The sequence below is a fragment of the Schistocerca cancellata genome, chromosome 11 (genome assembly GCF_023864275.1).
Source record: "Schistocerca cancellata isolate TAMUIC-IGC-003103 chromosome 11, iqSchCanc2.1, whole genome shotgun sequence".
In the NCBI taxonomy this organism is placed as follows: Eukaryota; Metazoa; Arthropoda; class Insecta; order Orthoptera; family Acrididae; genus Schistocerca; species Schistocerca cancellata.
The window spans coordinates 62,751,176-62,776,877 of NC_064636.1; the positions used below are offsets into that span (position 1 = coordinate 62,751,176).

At 43.7% G+C, this 25,702-nt stretch overlaps 1 protein-coding gene across 1 annotated transcript; it reads right to left on the reverse strand.

The window, feature by feature from the left end:
* Nucleotides 1–4,695: 4,695 nt before the first annotated feature.
* Nucleotides 4,696–25,126, reverse strand: LOC126108692 (sugar transporter SWEET1-like). The gene is made up of 2 exons (XM_049914010.1): nucleotides 24,994–25,126; nucleotides 4,696–6,519 (listed from the first exon to the last, which is right to left on the reverse strand). The coding sequence occupies exon 2, from the start codon at nucleotides 6,509–6,511 to the stop codon at nucleotides 5,855–5,857; it is 657 nt and encodes a 218-aa protein (XP_049769967.1). The 5' UTR covers nucleotides 6,512–6,519; nucleotides 24,994–25,126; the 3' UTR covers nucleotides 4,696–5,854.
* Between the last annotated feature and the right edge of the window lie 576 nt (nucleotides 25,127–25,702).

The window sequence follows — 25,702 nt, forward strand, 5'->3', positions numbered from 1 at the left end:
CTCTCTACCAATAGATGGTGCCACTTTATGTGTAAGGCAAATGTAGATGCACTGACCAGGTTTTATTTGAATGAACCTCATATATTTGTAAGAAGTGTGTACAGCTTTTCTTTTAATGCTGCAATGCACAGCTTAGTGTTTACAGTGAATATCATCTGTAGGTCAGTCACATATGTAGCTATGGTAAAACCAAGGGATGAGATGTAACTTTTTTTTTTTTTTTTAATAGGAGTAGACAATATACGCTTCTACTGAAATAAATAATACACTGTTATTTTTATTATGTTTATGAATATTTATGATTATCTTTCATTCTGTCATACATATTATTTCCAGTCTTTTGAAGTAATTTAATGACCTGCAAAAGACAAAGTCTATCATCTCATTTGTTATGTACTGTTCTGAAACAAAAATTCAAATTTTGTGTATACATATTTCTGTTCAGTCAGTACAATAATTTCAAACACTGTAAGATGGAAATTTGTTAATTTAATGCGGTTTTTGTGTAAGGTACACAAAATTTTCAAAGATAAGTTTCTAGAAAGTGTTATGAAGTGTCATAGTCAATCATTCAAAACGTAAACATTTCAGAAATTAACAACCTGTAACTAAAGTTTATCAATATTTCTTTGTATGAATTAATAAAATAGTGACTCGGAAACATTTGCAAATGGAGACAACTAATATAGTGAAATACTATACTTTGAATATCTCATTTTTAAAAAAGCATGTGGAACATTATTTCAGATTAATTCCACACTTGCGTACAATGTAGAATGATCACCACAAAAATTCCTCTGGGCTTAATATCTCCCACACTTGTCCTGGAAGTGACCTCAGGAGCAACTGGTGAATGACAAGGTAACTGTGCCTCGGTCATCTTTCTGTTGAGACCATTTGAAAGTCCATTAAATGAAGGCGCCAACAGAATAATAAAACAAACTGAAAATTTGTTTTTGGCTGGCTATATCAACTGAGCTGTGTGCTGTAATACCACCCACCAATATGCATCCAATGCTGACGTACAGATCTTAGGTCATGTGCCTACTCACTTTCGAGTTCTTCAGTTTCACTTGTTTAATATAGTACATTACATTTATTCATTCATTCATTTATTATCAAGAAGTAAAGTTCCTAAGATGCCAAGGAAAGGCACATATGATGCACTTCAAATCTTTAGGTTGCATGCCAAGCTGTTCACATTAAACAAATGGAAATGCTGAGAAAACATATGGACTACATGCACCATGTGTTTGGTCAGATCAATTCCACACCTGGGTATATTCCTCCTGAGCCTAATATCTCCCATACTTGTTCTGGAAGTGACCTCAGAAGCAAGTGGTGGATGACAAGGTATGTGTGTCCGTCATCTTTCTGTTGATGTCATTTGAATGTTCATTAAATAAAGACTCCAACAGAACAATAAAAAAAACTGAAAATCTGTTTTTGGTGACTGTACCAACTGAGCTGTGTGATTTAACATCACCCACCAACATGGCTCCAACACTGATATCAAGGTCATAGGTCATGTACCTACAGTTTCTCAGTTTAATCTATTTTATCAATTTAATACAACATCTTTATTTATTTATTACCATGAAGTAAAGTTTCCAAGATGCCAGGTGTTAAGAATCAAAGGCAAAAATGCTCACATCAAGTCTTCATTCAGATTGAATGTTGTGCTGTTCACATTAAACAAATGGAAATGCTGGGGAAACATATGGAGCACAAGACTCACCTGTTTAAGATAATGCTAGAAGAATTAAGTAATGAAAAAAAAAAGTAACTGCCGTAGAAACAGTAAGCAAGAACTGTTGCTGGAAGTAGATTAGAAACATAGCTTATTAATTACTGTAGTGATATGGTAAATAATTTTTGTAGTCTCACTAGGAATCACACATAGCAGATGGCTTTCCAATGAGCTATAAGGAAAACTGTCATTCGCATTTTCCAAAGTAAAAGGTTAGCTTTAGTTTTCAATAGAAATCCATCCATTATCAGTCAGAATTCCTCAATCATTCGAAAGCTAGGCTCTTAGAATTCACTGCACAAAATGTGACAGTTTCTTCGTTCTAAACCATGATTTTTTAAAAAGACATACAGTCCAACCAAGTTATTTGTTTAATTGTTTTAAATATTTAAACCATTTGTATATTAGGCTTTATAATCTATTCACATCACAGAAAATTTCGCTTTACTATCAGTACATATGCTGAACTTGTAACTTCCATAACATATATTCAGATTTGGCTAAATAATTTCATACAGGAAAGTGTTTGAGATGAACAGTTTCCTGGAAGCTAAAGTTATCTAATTACCTGTAACATTTATTTAGTAGTAAAAGTAGGTAAAAAGATGAGGGCTAGTAGAAATCCTTGGGTAACAGAAGAAATATTGGATTTAATTGATAAAAGGAGAAAATATAAAAATGCAGTAAATGAAGGTGGCAAAACGGAATACAAACGTCTCAAAAATGAGATCGACAGGAAGTGCAAAATGGCTAAGCAGGGATGGCTAGAGGACAAATGTAAGGATGTAGAGCCTTATCTCACTAGGGGTAAGATAGATATTACCTACGGAAAAATCAAAGAGACCTTTGGAGAAAAGAGAACCACTTGTATGAATATCAAGAGCTCAGATGGAAACCCAGTTCTAAGCAAAGAGGGGAAAGCAGAAAGGTGGAAGGAGTATATCGAGGGTCTATACAAGGGTGATGTACTTGAGGACAGTATTATGGAAATGGAAGAGGATGTAGATGAAGATGAAATGGGAGATACGATACTGCGTGAAGAGTTTGACAGAGCACTGAAAGACCTGAGTCGAAACAAGGCCCCGGGAGTAGACAACATTCCATTGGAACTACTGACGGCTTTGGGAGAGCCAGTCCTGACAAAACTCTACCATCTGGTGAGCAAGATGTATGAAACAGGCGAAATACCCTCAGGCTTCAAGAAGAATATAATAATTCCAATCCCAAAGAAAGAAGGTGTTGATACATGTGAAAATTACTGAACTATCAGTTTAATAAGTCACAGCTGCAAAATACTAACGCGAATTCTTTACAGACAAATCGAAAAACTAGCAGAAGCCAACCTCAGGGGAGATCAGTTTGGATTCCGTGGAAATATTGGAACATGTGAGGCAATACTGACCCTACGATTTATCTTAGAAGCTAGATTAAGGAAAGGCAAACCTACGTTTCTAGCATTTGTAGACTTAGAGAAAGCTTTTGACAATGTTGACTGAAATACTCTCTTTCAAATTCTGAGGGTGGCAGGGGTAAAATATAGGGAGCGAGAGGCTATTTACAATTTGTACAGAAACCAGATGACAGTTATAAGAGCCGAGGGACATGAAAGGGAAGCAGTGGTTGGGAAGGGAGTGAGACAGGGTTGTAGCCTTTCCCCGATGTTATTCAATCTGTATATTGAGCAAGCAGTAAAGGAAACAAAAGAAAAATCCATGGAGAAGAAATAAAAACTTTGAGGTTCGCCGATGACATTGTGATTCTGTCAGAGACAGCAAAGGACTTGGAAGAGCAGTTGAAAGGAATGGATAGTGTCTTGAAAGGAGGATATAAGATGAACATCAACAAAAGCAAAACGAGGATAATGGAATGTAGTCGAATTAAGTCGGGTGATGCTGAGGGAATTAAATTAGGAAATGGGACACTTAAAGTAGTAAAGGAGTTTTGCTATTTGGGGAGCACGATAACTGATGATGGTCAAAGCAGAGCGGATATAAAATGTAGACTGGCGTTTCTGAAGAAGAGAAATTTGTTAACATCGCGTATAGATTTAAGTGTCAGGAAGTCGTTTCTGAAAGTATTTGTTTGGAGTGTAGCCATGTATGGAAGTGAAACATGGACAATAAATAGTTTGGACAAGAAGAGAATAGAAGCTTTTGAAATGTGGTGCTACAGAAGAATGCTGAAGATTAGATGGGTAGATCATGTAACTAATGAGGAGGTATTGAATAGGATTGGGGAGAAGAGAAGTTTGTGGCACAACTTGACTAGAAGAAGGCATCGGTTGGTAGGACACATTCTGAGGCATCAAGGGATCACCAATGTAGTATTGGAGGGCAGTGTGGAGGGTACTGGGAGATGAAGAAGCTTGCACAGGACAGAATAGCATGGAGAGCTGCATCAAACCAGTCTCAGGACTGATGACCACAACAGCAACAACAACAACATTTATTTAGTTCCAAACTAAATCTGTTATTACAAGGGGAGAAACACAAGAAAAGTCAGACAGTCATTGTAGGCATTACACACAAATTTTCAAACATGCAATGACGATCATTTGTTTCATACATCCACAAACATCCTGTATGCAGCTGCATAAACACATTGGTCATTGGCAACTGGTCACCATTAGGAAGCAGTGATATGAACATATTCTCTGTTTTCATCCTATCCTGCCACTAAAACAACAAGATTCAAATTACAGAAGCATAGAAATATTCTATGACCTTCAAGGTAAGTTAAAAGATAGTGGCAGACAAGATTTTGATAACTTATACAGAGAATGTCTACAATGTAAATAGTGTAAATATTTACTTCAAACGTGTAATTTTTGTATCTAAGTGGACATATTGCACATCATACCAATAAGTAATGAGCATGACCCATAGAATGTGTAAACAAGTGGTAGCTGAGAGAGTATTTTTAATACGAAGCAAGAATCCACAAAATAATTTTAATCACTTTATTTTTAAAAAATTGACAGTTAATAGATGAAGATACATATTTTTAATACTCGACATAATGGATGTGGAAATGGCATGAGCTATAAATCACAGGCCTTAATCACAACTGTTCTTTATAAATACTAGGTTCTTAACTGCAACAAAATCTTCTACTTGTGTTATTTATTAACTTATGTAGTTTTTTATATGTTTTATTGTACTGGTTGTCACACTATTCACTTATTAAATATATTTCAATATAGTGAACTGTAGTAAATTAACTGTTTCACTTCTTTCACTCCATTGAGTTACACTGAAGACTTATGACGGCCACAAAAAAGACAGGAATTGAGGCCATAATACACAAATGTTGTACTCTACTACTCAAAAAATATCATTTACCTGCATCAACCTGTTGTTGTTTTTCTAATTTTAACTTGAAATAAATTATCTAATTTCACATTCTTGAAAGTTATCAGACATAAGACAAAAAATTGTGTTAAATACTTACATTTAACACCATATCACTGTCTATACTTCAGTGTGGAATAGATTAATATGTAACAGTGTGACATGTAGGAAAATGACAGTATCTATAAATTTAATGCAGATTGTTTACTATAACATAAAATAAAAAGTTATAACTGGTACACTCTTATAGTAAATGTGCATTGAAGGAAATGGGGAAGTACTTGAAAACTGGAGGGATGATAAGTTCATAAAACTCTTTAGATTTTACTGTTTAGTCTTCAGTGTCCTGGAAATGATAATACTGTCAGCAAAGGACCTGTGATACAGGCAATATGATCATGTACAACACATTCTGGGAAGGCACAGACTCGTTCTGAAGACTGATAGGGACTGTCGGTTAACAGTGTCTTTCTTGCTAGCCACAGTCCCACATTTGTACCTTTGGTCAGCACAGTTACTCCAGTCGAGAGACGAGCGAGTAATGCTTTAATACTATTGTGAACGGCTAGCCACTAAAACACCTCTGGAGCTGTCCTGTAATGATATCCGAGACACTAAATTTGATTCCCTACCCCAAAAATATACGATAAGTGAAAATCCGCAGTCGAGGAATGTTGTCGTTTGTGTAATTTTTTTGTTACGAAACAGGAGAACAAAGAAACTCTTAATAACTGGAGCGACGGCGAGTCCACCTTCAGTCCACCTTCTTCGTCTCGTGAGGTGGCAGTGTCCTCGGGTAGATGACGATCAGAGCGAACTGGATTGCCGAGAGGATGAGGACGACCACATTCTGGAAGATCATGAAGCCACTGTCGATGATGAACCCGTAGAGCAGCCAGAGAGAGGAGACGACGGTCCCGGTCAGGAGCATGGGCAGTGGGATGCTGGCACTGCTCTTGGTCCTGATTATCTCGCCCAACGAGAAGAGTGGCAGAGAGACCATGAAGAAAAAGAGCCCGGTCAGGATGATCCCGAAGCGGTGCTCCACCAGCTCGGGGTCCTCGAGGCGGGCGTAGGCCACGAGGCCGCCGGCGAGCGCGGCGCCTTTCGCCAGTGACCGGTAGAAGCCGGGCCGGTCGTCACTGTAGAACCAGTAGCACAACAGGTACACCTGGCTGAGCACCATACCCACCCAGTTGGCACGCAGCATAGCCGGGTCGTCCATGATGCGGGCGAACTCGAGCATCACGAAACCGAGCGCCCCACCCATGACGAACATCGTCGCGGGCGTGGGTCGAGTGGTGCCGTTGCGGTGAAACTCCCAGCACATGAGTGAGCCGGACAGCATCTGGGCGATTTGTGCATAGCTGGCCAGTGCGCCCACCAGGTCCTTGTAGTCAGACAGCGGCATCGTGGTAGCTGTGGGCAGACACGGTTTGCTGTTAACACTGAGAACAGACGGTCCCCACAACTGCAGTTGCCTCTGTCTCTCTCTCTCTCTCTCTCTCTCTCTCTCTCTCTCTCTCTCTCTCTATCTATCTCTCTCTCCCTCCCCCCTCTCCCCCTCCCTCTTCCTCCATCTTACTGCTATAACGGGTCCATTGTTTTTCATGATTTCACGAATTTAAGCTTAACTCTATGACTGAATGCCATTACTGTATCCCCAGTTATCAGTTAAAGCAATGGGGGGAAGTATATTGTGCCACCCGTCTGTGAGTGACATCAACTCTTTTTCTGTGTCTTAACGTATTTCGTGTTTGTGTATTGTATTAGGCGGGCACATAAGTTCATAGCGTTTTATCATAAGTTTAATAAACACATGAGATACACATAACAGAGACTTTTACTCACTAATAATATATTATCCTTCACTATTTAGAACAGTCTGGCACTGCTGGGATAACTTTAAGATTCTGAGAATGTAGAATTACGTAGTTTTGAGGCAAAGAGCTTGTCGAGCCGTGTTCAGAACGCATTTTCATCTGGAAAGGAAGTTCCTTGAAGGTTGTTCGATAGAGAGGGAGCCGGCCGGAGTGGCCCAGCGGTTCTAGGTGCTGCAGTCTCGAACCGTGCGACCGCTAGGTCGCAGGTTCGAATCCTGCCTTGGGCATGCATGTGTGTGATGTCCTTAGGTTAGTTAGGTGTAAGTAGTTCTAAGTTCTAGAGGACTGATGAGCTCAGAAGTTAAGCCCCCTAGTGCTCAGAGCCATTTGAACCATAATGTTTTTTTTTTTTTTAATTTTTTTAATAGAGAGGGCAAAATGTGGTTGCTGCTTTTAGACTGCGTCGAAGAGACGTCTCAGTTGTTGACAGCAAATGTCAGTAGTAATGGTTACACCTCAGGGAAGCAATTCTTAGTACACGACATCATCGGGTTCCACCAGATGCAGACCATTATCTTTGTATGGGGAGTTGCTGCTTTGTTTCCCTTATGTTAGCATAAAGACAGAATTTCTCGTCGCTAACAATGACGGAGGAGAGGAGTGATCAGTGTTGTTCACAAGCCGATTGATGACGAGCAAGTGGAGATGCATGTGATTTTGGCTCAGACCGTGAGCTACCCGTACACCGGATTTTTGAACCTTCCCTATCGCATGAAAATATCGCACGATACAGGAATCATCACAGTTCATCACATTTGCCAATTCTCGAGTGCACTGACACTGATCATTGTGGATGAATGCATTTAAGCGATACTCGTCAAACCCCGAAGGTCTTTCTGAACGTGGAGAGTCACTAATGTCAAAAATGATCCTCCTCAAAACGGGAAAACCATTTTCTTGCCGTGGTCTGTCCAGTGACGTTATCCCTATTCATAGCACAAATGTTTTTGGCAGCCTCCACAGCTGTCACCCCTCTCTTGAGCTCACACAGAAGATTACATCGGAAATTTCCCGACTCCTTGACTTGGCACTCCGTTTTCTAGCGACCACAGCTGCACTCACTACCTCCAAAGACAAGACGACGATATGTATGCTCAAACAGCAACAGTGAACTAGAAATAAAGAGTGATGATGATGAGGTCCCATACACGAAGAAACATAGGGGACGAAGCAGGAGACCTGTACTGCTGTACTAGGCAAGGTCCTAGTGGAGGTCATTCCTCCGACCATAATGGGGACGAATGATGATGATGATGATGATGAAGACGACACAACAACACCCAGTCATCTCGAGGCAGGAAAAATTCCTGACCCCGCCGGGAATCGAACCTGGGGCCCCGTGCACAGGAAGCGAAAACGCTACCGCAAGACCACTATCTGCGGACAAATAAAGAGTAACAATCGATAAATAAACTCATAGCAACCGGAATTTCAACATGCAAAACAAAAACTCTACGAACTTATGCAGCAGCCTTGTGGTGTCAACGCCAGACACCACACTTGCTAGGTGGTAGCCTTTAAATCGGCCGCGGTCCGCTAGTACACGACGGACCCGCGTGTCGCCACTGTCAGTGATTGCAGACCGAGCGCCGCCACACGGCAGGTCTAGAGACACTTCCTAGCACTCGCCCCAGTTGTACAGCCGACTTTGCTAGAGATGGTTCACTGACAAATTACGCTCTCATTTGCCGAGACGATAGTTGACATAGCCTTCAGCTACGTCATTTGCTACGACCTAGCAAGGCGCCATTATCATTTGCTATTTATCTTGTGATGCATGTACCGTCAGACCGATGTTCATCAATTATGGATTAAAGTTAAGTATTCCAGAAGCTACGTACTTTTCTTCCTACTATAAACTCCTATAACTGTTCCAGACCTCACGCCAGCCTGCGTGAGCTTAGACGCATGCCTTTCGGCTACCAATCATAGTGGCTTGGCTATCTTGGCAAGTCACAACAAGCCTAACATTTTCTGGGGCGAATGAGACATTGCAGGGAAAGCTTTAGAGAGATGTTTTAAATGCATGACTGAGTCTGGCCTTCACATCTTGCAGGAGTAGCCACCAAATATGGCAGAAGTGCATCACATCGAGTAGGGAGTTATTGAAGATGGCAAAAATGTGAATTTGCAAACTTATAAAATAAAGGTTTCAGAGAATGACTGTTTATTGAAAATACTAGGTCGAATGGTGACAATCCACATGTCAACTGATTTGTAGGTGTGCATATGGTGGCAGAGTATAAGTGTACATCCGACAGGTCATGGGGGTTGCGCCCCGTACCCACTCCCAAAACAAAGTATTACTGAGAGCGATTATACACACGTGAAAAAAATTCTTAATCACCCCCGTTCCCGGAACTCCTGAAGACAGACATTGACTATGGACGTTGTATCACAGACACAGTCCCTTTGACAGTTCAGACATGTCACTAAACCCGCTCAAAAATGTAAACAACCGTGCATGAGCAGCGGCTATTAGACGGATGGGATCTGACAGCCGAACAGTTCCAGTCATTCCACCAGAATGGAGACACAAAGCTCGTGTTGTCTGTAGTTCAACTAATGCCTAGACGGTCAATACCGCGGTTCGATCTCGTCCGCATTGTTACTTTGTGCCAGGAAGGGCTCTCAACAAGGGAAGTGTCCAGGCGTCTCTGAGTGAACCAAAGTGATGTTGTTCGGACATAGACGAGATACAGAGAGACAGGAACTGTCGACGGCATGCCTCGCTCAGGCCGCCCAAGAGCTACTACTGCAGTGGATGACCGCTACCTACGGATTACAGCTCGGAGGAACCCTGACAGCAACGCCACCATGTTGAATAACGCTTTTCGTGCAGCCAAAGGACGTCGTGCTACGACTCAAACTGTGCACAGTAGGCTGCATGACGCGCAGCTTCACTCCCGACGTCCATGGCGAGGTCCATCTCTACAACCACGACACCGTGCAGTGCGGTACAGATGGGCCTAAGAACGTGCCGAATGGACCGCTCAGGATTGGCATCACGGTCTCTTCACTGATGTGTGTCTCGTTTGCCTTCAACCAGACAGTCGTCAGAGACATGTTTGGAGGCAACCCGGTCAGGCTGAACGCCTTAGGCACGTCGAGCGAGTGCAGCAAGGTCGAGGCTCCCTGCTGTTTTGGGGTGGCATTATGTGGGGCCGACGTACGCCGCTGGTGGTCATGAAAGACGCCGTAACGGCTGTACGATACGTGAATGCTGTCCTCCGACCGGTAGTGCAAATATATCGGCAGCAGATTGGCGAGGCACCCGTCTTCATGGACGACAATTAGCGGCCCCATCGTGCACATGTTGTGAATGACTTCCTGCAGGATAACGACATTGCTCGACTAGAGTGGCCAGCATGTTCTCCATACATGAACCCTATAAACATGCCTGGGATAAATAGAAAAGGGCTGTTTATGGACGACGTGACCCACCAACCACTCTGAGGCCCTATGCCGAATCGCCGTTGAGGAGTGGTACATTCTGGACCAACGGTGCATTGATGAACTTGTGGATAGTATGCCACGACGAATACAGGCATGCATCAATGCAAGAGGATTCGATAAAATTACAATCACATTTCACCCAGTTATTTACTTAATCGTGAATTACATCGAAAAGAACTGAAGATAATGAAAATAATTAAGAACAAGAATTTAAAAAAAATTTCATGTGGGATAAGAATTATTCTCGTAATTTTATGCGAGTAGAAAAGCTTAGAGGACCTTTAAATTGTATCGCAGTAAAACGCATTGTGAACTCAAACTATTATTTTACTATTAGTTATTGAAGCTAACGGGAGAAGCACAAGAAAGTTGGGGTTTCGGGTGGGGAGAAACTAAAAAGTAACAGAAAAACGGGAAAATGAAGGGCATAACAACAAATACGAAACAGCAGCATGAAACGTGGAGAAACTGACACGCTAAATTTTAAAATTAAGTCCACAATAAATGACGAATATTGGAATCGATAACTAGAATTAACCTATACAGGTAAATTCCAGTCACTGATTCCAATCATTCCATGATTCATATGTAAATTATTTTTGCAAGAGTTGTGTACGCTGAAACGTAATAGCGTTTCCACATTTGTCATCGCTCTCTCAAAATACTGCGGTGAAATAACAGAAATTGGAATTGGTAACTAGGATTGACCTTCTAGAATGGAGCTTCTGATGATTATGATTGGTTTGTGGGGCGCTCAACTGCGCGGTCATCAGCACCCAGTTCAGCTTCTGTATAGGACAATTCTACACAGTTCAAAAAATGTTTATCACCTTGGCTCCGAGAGTTCCGGAACCTGTACAGAAAACTGGAATAGAGATCAACGTAAACATCATTCCCGCCCTTCTTATTGCTCATGAAAACCACACATTGTATGTTCTACCACCATACAGCGAAAGGTGGTGGTCCAGATTGCTGTACACACTGGTACATCTAATACCCAGTAGAACATCCTCTTGCATTGATGCATACCCGTATTCGTCGTGGCATACTACCCACAAGTTCTTCAAGGCATCGTTGGTCCAGATTGTCCCACTCGTCAACGGCAATTCGGTTCAGATCTCTCAGAGTGGTTCGTGGGTCACACCATCCATAAACAGACCTTTTCAATCCATCACAGGCACATTTGTACTCAATACAAATGGCATAGATGGAACAAGCGTACCATATGGAACTTTAGCCAAGAGTCCTGTCGTCTCAGCTATACTCCACGTTTTCCAACATAAAATGTTTGCATCTGGAAATGCTTCAAGGCCACCGTAGTCACAATGATTTCCCCACACTACAGCGAGTGTGAGCCATGTACTATCTCCAAACAGAGCTTGTACATCACACGTGAAGTTCAATCGCAGTCCTCGAAAGACATTTGGACCTCCAATAAGTTGTTGTTTAATGAACTGTCCAGCCAAGTCAATATCAATTGCCTTCAAGGCATCCATCTATGCCATTTGTATTGAGTACAAGAAGAAAGAAGAAATTAAATGCTGACGAGTACGTGTTTATATGGGCTAAAGTTGGGAATAGAAACTGTAAAATAAAGATTACTGGTGATTGTATGTTATATTACAGACAATAAAGATTGATCCACCTACCCGAGAACCATCCTTATGTATCCCGTGAGATTTTTTTTTTAAAAAGACTAAAAACAATATTCACTTACAACTTGGTGGCTAGGCCTCTCTTGGTTGCTCGCTAGGCGCGTGACGTTGAAGCGAACTTAGCCGCTGCGCTTCTGATTGGCTGGCATCCTGTGGCGGGAGAACATGCTGGCCACTCTAGTCGAGCAATGTCGTTATCCTGCAGGAAGTCATTCACAACATGTGCACGATGGGGCCGCGAATTGTCGTCCATGAAGACGAATGCCTCGCCAATCTGCTGCCGATATATTTGCACTACCGGTCGGAGGACGGCATTCACGTATCGTACAGCCGTTACGGCGTCTTCCATGATCACCAGCGGCGTACGTCGGCCCCACATAATGCCACCCCAAAACAGCAGGGAACCTCCACCTTGCTGCAATTGCTGGACGTGCCTAAGGCGTTCAGCCTGACCGGGTTGCCTCCAAACATGTCTCTGACGACTGTCTGGTTGAAGGCAAACGAGACACACATCAGTGAACCTCTTTGTTTTTTATGTTTTCTGTACCTGTTTTAAACAGTCACCGTTTTTTCACCTCTTTTTATTGTTATATCTCCTCCTCATTATGTTTTCTAACTTTATCTGTAGGCTGCGTACTATGCTGCTGCCAGCCCGCTCACCTTCCCCCCCCCCCCCCCCCCCCCCCTGGGGTGGTGGTGGGGTGAATCGAAACAATAAAGAACAAAAAATAGTTGATAGTAAGCAGACACATTTAACAACCGCTTTTTAACTGTCCTTTCTCCAATAGGTCTAGTGATCTAAGTGAAGCTGCAGATAATCAGAAACTCAACCTCCCTAAAATTTCAAATGATATAAATATATCGGTCATAACTGTCAATGAAATAAAAAAACTAAAGTAAAAGATCTTCAGTAATGAAGTAAGTGTAGTATTTGCTCACAATTGCAACACATCTCTTTGTGAAGGAGTTGTTCTAGAGAGGATGAAACGTGCCATTCCGACACCTCTTTACAAGTTCGGCAATGCTACAGATGTCACGAATTATTTTTCTGTCTCCCTGCTAACAACATTTTCAAAGGTTCTTGAAAAAGCAGTGCATAACAGGATTGTGGACCACCTAGATAACCATAATATTCATCAGGTTACCTTCCATTCAGAAAGCTGTTGCACGCAGCGACTATTATATTGACTTGCAAATTATAGATTGCAGCGATCAGTCACCCTTTTTAAATTTTATTGTGCAGATATAGATTTCGGTTAGAAGCTAGCCATTCTCAATGCACTATTATTTTCGCTCAGTGCATGTAATGCCTGTAACAGTAGTATTCAATGAACTGTGGATGAAGCCCGACCAACAGGCATTACATGCATTGAGCGAAAATACACTCCTGGAAATGAAAAAAAGAACACATTGACACCGGTGTGTCAGACCCACCATACTTGCTCCGGACACTGCGAGAGGGCTGTACAAGCAATGATCACACGCACGGCACAGCGGACACACCAGGAACCGCGGTGTTGGCCGTCGAATGGCGCTAGCTGCGCAGCATTTGTGCACCGCCGCCGTCAGTGTCAGCCAGTTTGCCGTGGCATACGGAGCTCCATCGCAGTCTTTAACACTGGTAGCATGCCGCGACAGCGTGGACGTCAACCGTATGTGCAGTTGACGGACTTTGAGCGAGGGCGTATAGTGGGCATGCGGGAGGCCGGGTGGACGTACCGCCGAATTGCTCAACACGTGGGGCGTGAGGTCTCCACAGTACATCGATGTTGTCGCCAGTGGTCGGCGGAAGGTGCACGTGCCCGTCGACCTGGGACCGGACCGCAGCGACGCACGGATGCACGCCAAGACCGTAGGATCCTGCGCAGTGCCGTAGGGGACCGCACCGCCACTTCCCAGCAAATTAGGGACACTGTTGCTCCTGGGGTATCGGCGAGGACCATTCGCAACCGTCTCCATGAAGCTGGGCTACGGTCCCGCACACCGTTAGGCCGTCTTCCGCTCACGCCCCAACATCGTGCAGCCCGCCTCCAGTGGTGTCGCGACAGGCGTGAATGGAGGGACGAATGGAGACGTGTCGTCTTCAGCGATGAGAGTCGCTTCTGCCTTGGTGCCAATGATGGTCGTATGCATGTTTTGGCGCCGTGCAGGTGAGCGCCACAATCAGGACTGCATACGACCGAGGCACACAGGGCCAACACCCGGCATCATGGTGTGGGGAGCGATCTCCTACACTGGCCGTACACCACTGGTGATCGTCGAGGGGACACTGAATAGTGCACGGTACATCCAAACCGTCATCGAACCCATCGTTCTACCATTCCTAGACCGGCAAGGGAACTTGCTGTTCCAACAGGACAATGCACGTCCGTATGTATCCCGTGCCACCCGACGTGCTCTAGAAGGTGTAAGTCAACTACCCTGGCCAGCAAGATCTCCGGATCTGTCCCCCATTGAGCATGTTTGGGACTGGATGAAGCGTCGTCTCACGCGGTCTGCACGTCCAGCGCGAACGCTGGTCCAACTGAGGCGCCAGGTGGAAATGGCATGGCAAGCCGTTCCACAGGACTACATCCAGCATCTCTACGATCGTCTCCATGGGAGAATAGCAGCCTGCATTGCTGCGAAAGGTGGATATACACTGTACTAGTGCCGACATTGTGCATGCTCTGTTGCCTGTGTCTATGTGCCTGTGGTTCTGTCAGTGTGATCATGTGATGTATCTGACCCCAGGAATGTGTCAATAAAGTTTCCCCTTCCTGGGACAATGAATTCACGGTGTTCTTATTTCAATTTCCAGGAGTGTAATAGTGCATTGAGAATGGCTAGCCTCTAGCCGAAATCTAGATCTGCTCAATAAAATTTAGAAAAGGGCGACTGATCGCCGCAATTTAGAAACCATAATATTGTTAACCATAGACAGATTGGTTTTCAAAAAGGGGCTTCGACCGAGCAAGCGATATCTTGCAGTCTATTAACAGTAAGAAGTCACCAGTTGATGTCTTCTGTGGCCTTTCCAAGGCTTTTGATTGTGTAAACCAACTTAGAGAAGGCCTATCATTATGAAATCAAAGTGCCTATAGCTAATTGGCTGAAATCATATCTCGAAGACAGAAAGCAAACGGTCGTCCTACACGGCTGCAACAATGGATTTCTTAATACACTGGCTTCCAAATGGGGCAAAATATAGCATCAGATTCCCCCAGGGATCTATCCTTCGGCCCTGATGTTTTTAATGTATGTTAATGATCTACCCCTGCGCATTAGTAAAAAATGTAAATTCACAATGTTTGATGATGATACAAGCATTGTGGTAGATAGTACTTCCGCTAATGATCTAGAACCAGATGTTGATGACACACTCAGAGAAGTTACAGCTTGGCCTACAATTACTCCTCTTTCAGTAAATATAGAAAAAACTAATTTTATTCTGTTCCACACGAAAAATAAAAATCCAGAAAACATAGTCATTGCACACTACAACCAGGTACTAGAACAGGTGCACTCAACTAAATTCCTAGGGATTTATATTGTCAATTGGCTCAACTGAGAAGATCATGTGTCCCTGACTCTAAAAAGTCTGTCATCAGAAACTTTTGCCTTAAGAATCATCGCTCATCTTGGGGACATCACCATTTTAAAATCATCTTATTTTGGGTACTTTCGCTCATTAACGAGTCATGGCATAATCTTCTGTGGTAATTCACCACTTAAAAAAAAACTCCTATAAGTTTAGAAGATAGCAGTCAGAATTATGTATGGGGTTTCTCCACGAACCTCATGCAGAAAACTCTTTACATAGTTAGGAATACTAACAACAACATGTGAGTGAACATACTCTTTGATGAATTTTGTCATTAAAAACTATGCTCAGTATGAAACAAATTGTTCATACCACAATTATAACACTAGAGATAATCTCCATTTTCAACTAAAATATTTGTCACTTTTACAGAAGGGAGTAAAGTACGCTGCTATTAAGACTTTTAATGCACTGCCTAATTATATTAAACGTGCAAGAGAAAATGGAATGCTATTCAGACATACTTTAAAGAAATACCACTGTACTCCTTAGATGAATTTTCGAGAAATAATTAAGAGTTCCCATGTACACTGTTAGTGCACTTCTTGAATAAAAAGATATATTTTGTTATTCAGTTATTAGATAAAAAATACAATACTATATTAAGTTAGACAGTGAATGACAATACTAGATAAATGTTAGCTAGTAAATAAGAAAAATTGTTACTATTATTTATATTATTGTACTATGTATCATCGAGCAAAACGGAAGTGATTTCTGGCGTTCCACAAGGTAGTGTTATAGGCCCTTTGCTGCTACTTATCTATATAAATGATTTCGGAGACAATCTGAGCAGCCGTCTTAGGTTGTTTGTCGCCTAGTAAAGCCATCAGGAGATCAAAACAAATTGCAAAACGATTTAGAAAAGAAATGTGTATGGTGCGGAAATTGGGGATTGACCCTAAATAATGAAAAGTGTGGAGTCATCCCCATGAGTGGTAAAAGAAATCTGTTAAACTTCGGTTTCACGATAAATCAGTCAAGTATAAAGGCCATAAATTCAACTAAATACCTAGGAATTACAATTACGAAAAACTTAAATTGAAAGGAACGCATAGAAAACGTTGTGAGGAAGGCTAACCAAAGACTGCGTTTTATTAGCAGGACACTTAGAAAATGTAACAGACCTACTAAGGAGACTGCCTACACTACGCTTGTCCGTCCTCTTTTAGAATACTGCTGCACGGTGTGGGATCCTTACCAGATAGGACTGACGGAGTACACCGAAAAAGTTCAAACAAGGGGCAGAACGGTTTGTATTACCGCGAAATAGGGGAGAGAGTATCACTGAAATGATACAGGATTTGGGCTGGACATCTTTAAAAGAAAGGCGTTTTTCGTTGCGACGGAATCTTCTCACGAAATTCCAGTCACCAGCTTTCTCCTCCGAATGCGAAAATATTTTGTTGACACCGACCTACATAGGGAGAAACGATAACCACGATAAAATAAGGGAAATCAGAGCTCGTACGGAAAGATGTATGTAAAATGTTTTTTATCCCAGTCTTCGATCACAATATCAATTGTTTAGACGATGACGGGTTTCAGTCCGTAACGACCATCCTCATGGTGTAACAAAGACCTGAGGATGGTCATTACAGACTGAAACCCGTCATCGTCTAAACGATTGATATTGTGATCGAAGACTGGAATTAAAAACATTTGACAGTATTGGATCACTGTTTGTATACGCGACCATGTCGCAGTTGGTGAAAGATGTGTGTGTTCGTTCTTTGCGCGCGCTATAGGAGATTGTAATAATAGAGAATTGTGAAGGTGGTTCGATGAACCCTCTGCCAGGGACTTAAATGTGATTTGCAGAGTAGATGTAGATGTTATTATTACTCTGTAGTGTTAATTCTGTTTGTTTAATTGTTCCACATCCAAGCAAATTCCTCGCATGTGCAGATACATGGAATACGCATACCAAATAAAATGGCAGGTACTCCGTCTTCAGGCCACAAGTGGCCCATCGGGACCATCCGACCGCCGTGTCATCCTCAGGTGAGGATGCGGATAGGAGGGGCGTGTGGTCAGCACACCGCTCTCCCGGTCGTTATGATGGTTTTCTTTGACCGGAGCCGCTACTATTCGGTCGAGTAGCTCCTCATTTGGCATCACGAGGCTGAGTGCACCCCGAAAAATGGCAACAGCGCATGGCGGCTCGATGGTCACCCATCCAAGGGCACGCCACGCCCGACAGCGCTTAACTTCGGTGATCTCACGGGAACAGGTGTATCCACTGCGGCAAAATAAAATGGAGGTATAAAGGCAATGGCGTAATGTGTACGTAATTCGTTGAGCAACACGTACAACAATTTATCGTATTCGCGATAAATTTGAAGCCGGCGGTACTGTTCAGGATGTGAATAAGCAAAGGTCTGGCCGACCGAAAACATTAACAAGTCCAGATTCCGGGGCCGTTGTGTTGCAAAATTTTACCAGGTCACCTCTGAAATCTATGAAGCAGGGTGCACGTGAATGCGGGGTAAGCCGATCAAGTGTACAACGAATTCTGGAGGCTCCAAGGTCGCTGCATGCTGTGGACGAGGACGACTCCGTTGGGAGCATGGAACACTGACAGTGGTTTGAAGGCGTGCTTTTCGAGGATGAGCGGTTTGTAGGAGTGGTCATCAGTTGCGGCCGGTGGGCTTCGGATCTCGTCAAACAGTCGCACGCTATGCCTTGTCTCTTCAAAGTATTTCTTAAACGGGGAAAATATAGCATTTAGTGTATTAGCAAAGCGACGTGATATAAAACTTCATCCAACACAACTTTTTACTCTGATACCAAAATATAAAAATTTACTGGGTTAGATAGAGCAGCAATCAGTCGTCGAATTAAGTCGCTTTAATATGACATTTATAGTCACAATGCAGATCAGATTTCGACCTGTGTCAGGTCATTATTAGTGCAGTGCGGAATTGTAGCAGTTGTTCGTGCTCAAGTGAATGCTTACACAGTTCAACTGTGTAAGCATTCACTTGAGCACGAACAACTGATTGACCGCAAGCAGTTCAACTGTGTAAGCATTCACTTGAGCACGAACAACTGATTGACCGCAAGCAGTTCAACTGTGTAAGCATTCACTTGAGCACGAACAACTGATTGACCGCAAGCAGTTCAACTGTGTAAGCATTCACTTGAGCACGAACAACTGATTGACCGCAAGCAGTTCAACTGTGTAAGCATTCACTTGAGCACGAACAACTGATTGACCGCAAGCAGTTCAACTGTGTAAGCATTCACTTGAGCACGAACAACTGATTGACCGCAAGCAGTTCAACTGTGTAAGCATTCACTTGAGCACGAACAACTGATTGACCGCAAGCAGTTCAACTGTGTAAGCATTCACTTGAGCACGAACAACTGATTGACCGCAAGCAGTTCAACTGTGTAAGCATTCACGTGAGCACGAACAACTGATTGACTGCAAGCAGTTCAACTGTGTAAGCGTTCACTTCAGCACGAACAACTGCTACAATTCCGCACTGCATTGATAATGACCTGACACAGGTGGAAATCTGATCTGCATTGTGACTATAAATGTCATATTAAAGCAACTTAATTCCACGACTGATTGCTGCTCTATCTAACCCAATATAACCACAGTCGTTGAGTGCACCCAACCCATGGAGGGCAACCTGATAAAAATTCACGCAAAAATAAATAGTTTATAATATTTTCTATAGGCAAGCCCGCATCTCGTGGTCGTGCGGTAGCGTTCTCGCTTCCCACGCCCGGGTTCCCGGGTTCGATTCCCGGCGGGGTCAGGGATTTTCTCTGCCTCGTGATGGCTGGGTGTTGTGTGCTGTCCTTAGGTTAGTTAGGTTTAAGTAGTTCTAAGTTCTAGGGGACTGATGACCATAGATGTTAAGTCCCATAGTGCTCAGAGCCATTTTCTATAGGCAAGACAGTAATTTATGGACAAAAATCAAAACAACATTCTTACGTTAATTAAAAAGTTTGTAAACAAAGTCCATTCTACTCTCCTTCCCTTCCGCAAAGTGGTCAATTAAGCCCATTAAAAGTATGCACATTCAAAAGTGTTTCTTCTATAGAACACATAGCTTTCAGCCGACCGGAGTTGCCGAGCGGTTCAAAAAAATGGTTCAAATGGCTCTGAGCACTATGGGACTTAACATCTATGGTCATCAGTCCCCTAGAACTTAGAACTACTTAAACCTAACTAACCTAAGGACAGCACACAACACCCAGCCATCACGAGGCAGAGAAAATCCCTGACCCCGCGGGGAATCGAACCCGGGAACCCGGGCGTGGGAAGCGAGAACGCTACCGCACGACCACGAGATGCAGGCCCGAGCGGTTCTAGGCGCTTCAGTCTGGAAGCGCGCGACCGCTACGGTCGCAGGTTCGAATCGTACCTCGGGATGGATGTGTGTGCTGTCCTTAGTTTAGTTAGGTTTAAGTAGTTCTAAGTTCTAGGGGACTGATGACCTCAGCTGTTAAGTCCCATAGTGCTCAGAGCCATTTGAACCACATAGCTTTCGCACTCGGACACTCTTCTTTCATTGTACTTTAGTGAAAGAGTTTATTCTTTTCTATATGGACCAATATCTCTCGCTTTCCACTCTTGTTATTGGTATTACACAAATACATTGAAGAGCCGAAGAAACTGGTACATCTGCCTAATATCGTGTAGGGCTCCTGCGAGCATGCGGACCTGCAGCAACACAACGTGGTATGGACACGACTAATCTCTGAAACGTACTCTCGGAGGGAACTGGCACCATCAATCCTGTAGGGCTGTCCATAAATCCGTAAGAGTACGAGGGGGTGTGGAGATCTCTCCCAACTGGTACGTTGAAGGGAAATCAAAATAGGCTCAAAAATGGCTCTGAGCACTATGCGACTCAACTTCTGAGGTCATTAGTGTCCTAGAACTAGTTAAACCTACCTAACCTAAGGACACCACACACATCCATGCTCGAGGCAGGATTCGAACCTGCGACCGTAGCGGTCCCGCGGTTCCAGACTGCAGCGCCTAGAACCGCACGGCCACTTCGGCCAGCAAAATAGGCTCAATAGTGTTCGTGTCTCGGGAGTTTGGTGGCCAGCGGAAGTGTTTAAACTCAGAAGAGTGTTCCTGTAGCCACTCTGGAGTAATTCTGGACGTGCGGGGTGTGGCATTGTCCTGCTGGAATTGCCCAACTCCGTCGGAATGCCCAATGGACACGAATGGATGCAGGTGATCAGACAGGACGCTTACGTATGTGTGACCTGTCACACACGCATCTAGACGTATCAGGGGTCCCATATCCCTGCAACAGCACACGCTCCCCCCCCCCCCCCCAATCACAGAGCATCCACCAGCTTGAACAGTCCCTTGCTGAAATGCAGAGTCATCAACAGTCCAACGTCGGTGTTGACGGACCCAGGCGAGGCGTGCAGTCATCGGCTCCGAAAGCCCACATCGTTGATGTTTCGTTGAATGGTTCGCACACTGACACTTGTTAATGGCCATGCACTGAAGTCTGCAGCAATTTGCAAAGGGTTGCACTCCTGTCGCGTTGAACGATTCTCTTTAGTCGTCGTTGGTCCAGTTCTTGCAGGATCATTTTCCGGTCGCAGCGGTGTCGGAGATCTGCCGATTTACCGGATTCCTGATATTCAAGATACACTCTTTAAATGAGTGTACGATGAACTCCCCACTTCATCGCTGCCTCGGAAGTGCTCTGTCCCTTCGCTCGTTCGCGGCCTACAACACTACGTTCACATTCACATAAATCTTTATAACCTGTCATTGTAGCAGCAGTAACCGATCTAACAACTGCGACAGACACTTGTTGTCTTATACAGGGTGGTCCATTGATAGGGACAAATATCTCACGAAATAAGCGTCAAACGAAAAAACTACAAAGAACGAAACTCGTCTAGCTTGATGGGAGAAACCAGATGGCGCTGTGGTTGGCCCGCTAGATGGCGCTGTCATAGGTCAAACGGATATTAACTGCGTTTCTTTAAACAGGAACCCCCATTTTTTATTACACATTCGTGTAGTACGTAAAGCAATATAAATGTTTTAGTTGGACCACTTTTTCCGCTTTGTGATAGATGGCGCTGTAATAGTCACAAACGTCTAAGTACGTGGCATCACGTAACATTCCGCCAATGCGGACGGTATTAGCTTCGTGATACATTGCCCGTGTTAAAATGGACCGTTTACCAATTCCGAAAAAGGTCGATACCGTGTTGATATATGGCTATTGTGATCCCTCCTGGACGACATCATCCAAGTGTCCAGACGTTCGCCGGATAGTTTCGTTATTTAAGGAAACAGGAAGTGTCCAGCCATATGTGTAACGTCAACCACGACCTGCAACAAATTATGACCCCCAAGTAGGTGTTTTAGCTGCTGTCGCGGCTAATCCGCACATCAGTAGCAGACAAATTGCGCGAGAATCGGGAATCTCGAAAACGTCGGTGTTGAGAATGCTACATCAACATCGATTGCACCCGTACCATGTTTCTATGCACCAGGAATTGCATGGCGACGACTTTGAACGTCGTGTACAGTTCTGCCACTGGGCACAAGAGGAATCACGGGACGATGACAGATTTTTTGCACGCGTTCTATTTAGCGACAAAGCGTCATTCAGCAACAGCGGTAACGTAAACCGGCATAATGTGCACTATTGGGCAACGGCAAATCCACGATGGCTGCGACAAATGGAACATCAGCGACCTCGGCGAGTAAATGTATGGTGCGGCATTATGGGAGGAAGGATAATTGGTCCCCATTTTATCGATGGTAATCTAAATGGTGCAATGTATGCTGATTTCCTACGTAATGCTGTACCGATGTTACTACAAGATGTTTCACTGCATGACAGAATGTCGATGTACTTGCAACATGATGGATGTCCGGCACATAGCTCGTGTGCGGTTGAAGCTGTATTGAATAGCATATTTTATGGCAGGTGGATTGGTGTCGAAGCACCATACCATGGCCCGCACATTGACCGGATCTGACGTCCCCGGATTTCTTTCTGTGGGGAAAGTTGAAGGATATTTGCTATCGTGGTCCACCGACAACGCCTGACAACATACGTCAGCGCATTGTCAATGCATGTGCGAACATTACGGAAGGCGAACTACTCGCTGTTGAGAGGAATGTCGTTACACGTATTGCCAAATGCACTGAGGTTGACGGACATCATTTTGAGCATTTATTGCTTTAATGTGATATTTACAGGTGATCACGCTGTAACAGCATGCGTTCTCAGAAATGAAAAGTTCACAAAGGTACATGTATCACATTGGAACAACCGAAAGAAAATGTTCAAACGTACCTACGTTCTGTATTTTAATTGAAAAACCCTACCTGTTACCAACTGTTCATCTAAAATTGTGAGCCATATGTTTGTGACTATTACAGCGCCACCTATCACAAAGCGAAAAAAGTGGTCCAACTTAAACGTTGCTATTTCTTTACGTACTTCGCGAGTATGTAATAAGAAATGGGGGTTCCTATTAAAAAAAAAAAAAAAAAAACGCAGTTGATATCCGTTTGACCTATGGCAGCGCCATCTAGCGGGCCAACCATAGCGCCATCTGTTTTCCCCCTTCAAGCTAGACGAGTTTCCTTCTTCGTAGTTTTTTCGTTTGACGCTTATTTCGTGAGATATTTGGCCCAGTGATGATCAATGGACCACCCTGTATATCACGTCACAGACATTTTGACGCGTGAAAGACCAGCTTCTGCTTAAAATTGGGCGCAAATTACACAGGACTAGAATCATCCATTGTTTCGTAATGAGAGAACCTAGCGATTTCCAACAAGCACAATTTCAAATCATTGGCAAACTTTTTCTCGCTAACATGTTTAACACCGAATACGGAAGAGATTAACTCATGAAACGTTTGAAGTGCAAATGTTGTGCTCAAATGACGCAAGCATTTAATAAATTTGTCGTCTTTCTCACGTTCCTGGTAGCGATGGGAAAAACTGACTTCTTAAATGTGATACGGTTATTTAAGTTGTGAATAAGCGGCGTTCCTTGTTATTTGTTGAAGCTGTCTGTCTACCGTTCCACCCTCGAACGCCGCGCGGGAAAAACGAGCACTTAAATTTTTCTGCGCGAGCCCTGATTTGTCTTATTTTATAGTGATTATCATTTCTCCCTATGTAGGTGCGTGTCAACAGAATGTTTTCGCAATCGAATGAGAAAACTGGTGATCGAAATTTCATGAGAAGATCCCGTCGCAACGAAAAACGCCTTTGTTTTAATGATTGCCACTCCAATTCACGTATGATGTCTGTGGCACTATCTCCTCTATTTCGCGATAATACAAAACGAGCCGCCCTTCTTTGTACTTTTTCGATGTCATCCGTCAGTCCCACCTGATGCGGATCCCACACAGCACAGCAGTACTCCAGAATAGGGCGGACAAGCGTGGTGTAAGCAGTCTGTTTGGTAGACCTTTTGCCGGCCGGAGTGGTCGAGCAGTTCTAGGCGCTTCAGTCTGGAACAACGCGACCGCTACGGTTCCAGGTTCGAATGCTGCCTCGGACATGGATGTGTGTGATGTCCTTAGGTTAGTTAGCTTTAAGTAGTTCTAAGGTCTAGGGGACTGATGACGTCAGAAGTTAAGTCCCATAGTGCTCAGAGCCTTTTGTACCTTCTAAGCGTTCTGCCAATGAATCATAGTCTTTGGTTTGCTCTACCCACAACATTATTTATGTAATCGTTCCAATTTAGGTTATTTGTAATTGTGATCCGCAAGTATTTAGTTTAATTTACAGCTTTCAGATTTGTGTGACTTATCGCGTAATCCAAATTTAGCCGATTTCTGTTTGTACTCATGTGAATAACTTCACTCTTTTTTTTGACTCAGGGTCAATTCCCACTTTTCACGCCATACAGATATCTTATCTATATCATTTTGCAAGTCGTTTTGATCATCTGATGACTTTACAAGACGGTAAATGACAGCATCATCTGCAAACAATGTAACAGGGGTACTCAGATTGTCTCCTATGTCGTTAATATAGACCAGGAAAATAGAGAGCCTATAACAGTTCCTTAGGGAACGCCGGATATTACTTCTGTTTTACTCGATAACTTTCCGTCTATTACTACGAACTGGGACCTTTCTGACAGGAAATTACTAATCCACTGGCACAACTGAGGCGAAATTCCATAGGCACGCAGTACGGTTAGACGTCGCTTGTGAGGGACGGTGTCGAAACCCTTGCGGAAATCTAAAAATATGGAATCAATTTGACGTCCCCTGTCGATAGCTTGTGATCGCTTCCGGTAAACCGAGCTTAGCTTTCAGTGGCTTTCCTTACCGTGGTGGCAACGAAGTGTAGATACACAGCAGATAGATGACGGGCCTATCAAACGGCGACCGCCGCCATCTCCGTAATCTGCGCACTGGGATAAACGTGCACGTCGCCACTGCTTTCTTGCTGAAGCGCCCGGCGCAGCCCGGCTGCCCACTGCGCATGCGCGGGCAGCGACGACTCAACACACCGCCCAGGGTCAGTCAGCTTCCGCCAAGGCTAGCGCGCCGTCCAGTTATCTCGTAACGACGTCACTCGACGCGGCGCAATTGCAAGTCACGCGTTGAAACTGTTGCGATTCCAGATTTCGACATCTACATCTACATTTATACTCCGCAAGGCACCCAGCGGTGTGTGGCGGAGGGCACTTTACCTGCCACTGTCATTGCCTCCGTTTCCTGTTCCAGTCGCGTATGGTTCGCGGGAAGAACGACTGCCGGAAAGCCTCCGTGCGCGCTCGAATCCCTCTAATTTTACATTCGTGATCTCCTCGGGAGGTATAAGTAGGGGGAAGCACTATATTCGATACTTCATTCAGAAACCAACCCTCTCGAAATCTGGACAGAAGCTACACCGCGATGCAGAACGCCTCTCTTGCAGAGTCTGCCACTCGAGTTTGCTAAACATCTCCGTAACGCTATCACGGTTACCGAATAACCCTGTGACGAAATGCGCCGCTCTTCTTTGGATCTTCTCTATCTCCTCCGTCAACCCG

Bases quoted from the DNA above. Each gene is read 5' to 3' on its own strand.
- LOC126108692 (XM_049914010.1), bottom strand. From the start codon at position 6,511: ATGCCGCTGTCTGACTACAAGGACCTGGTGGGCGCACTGGCCAGCTAT.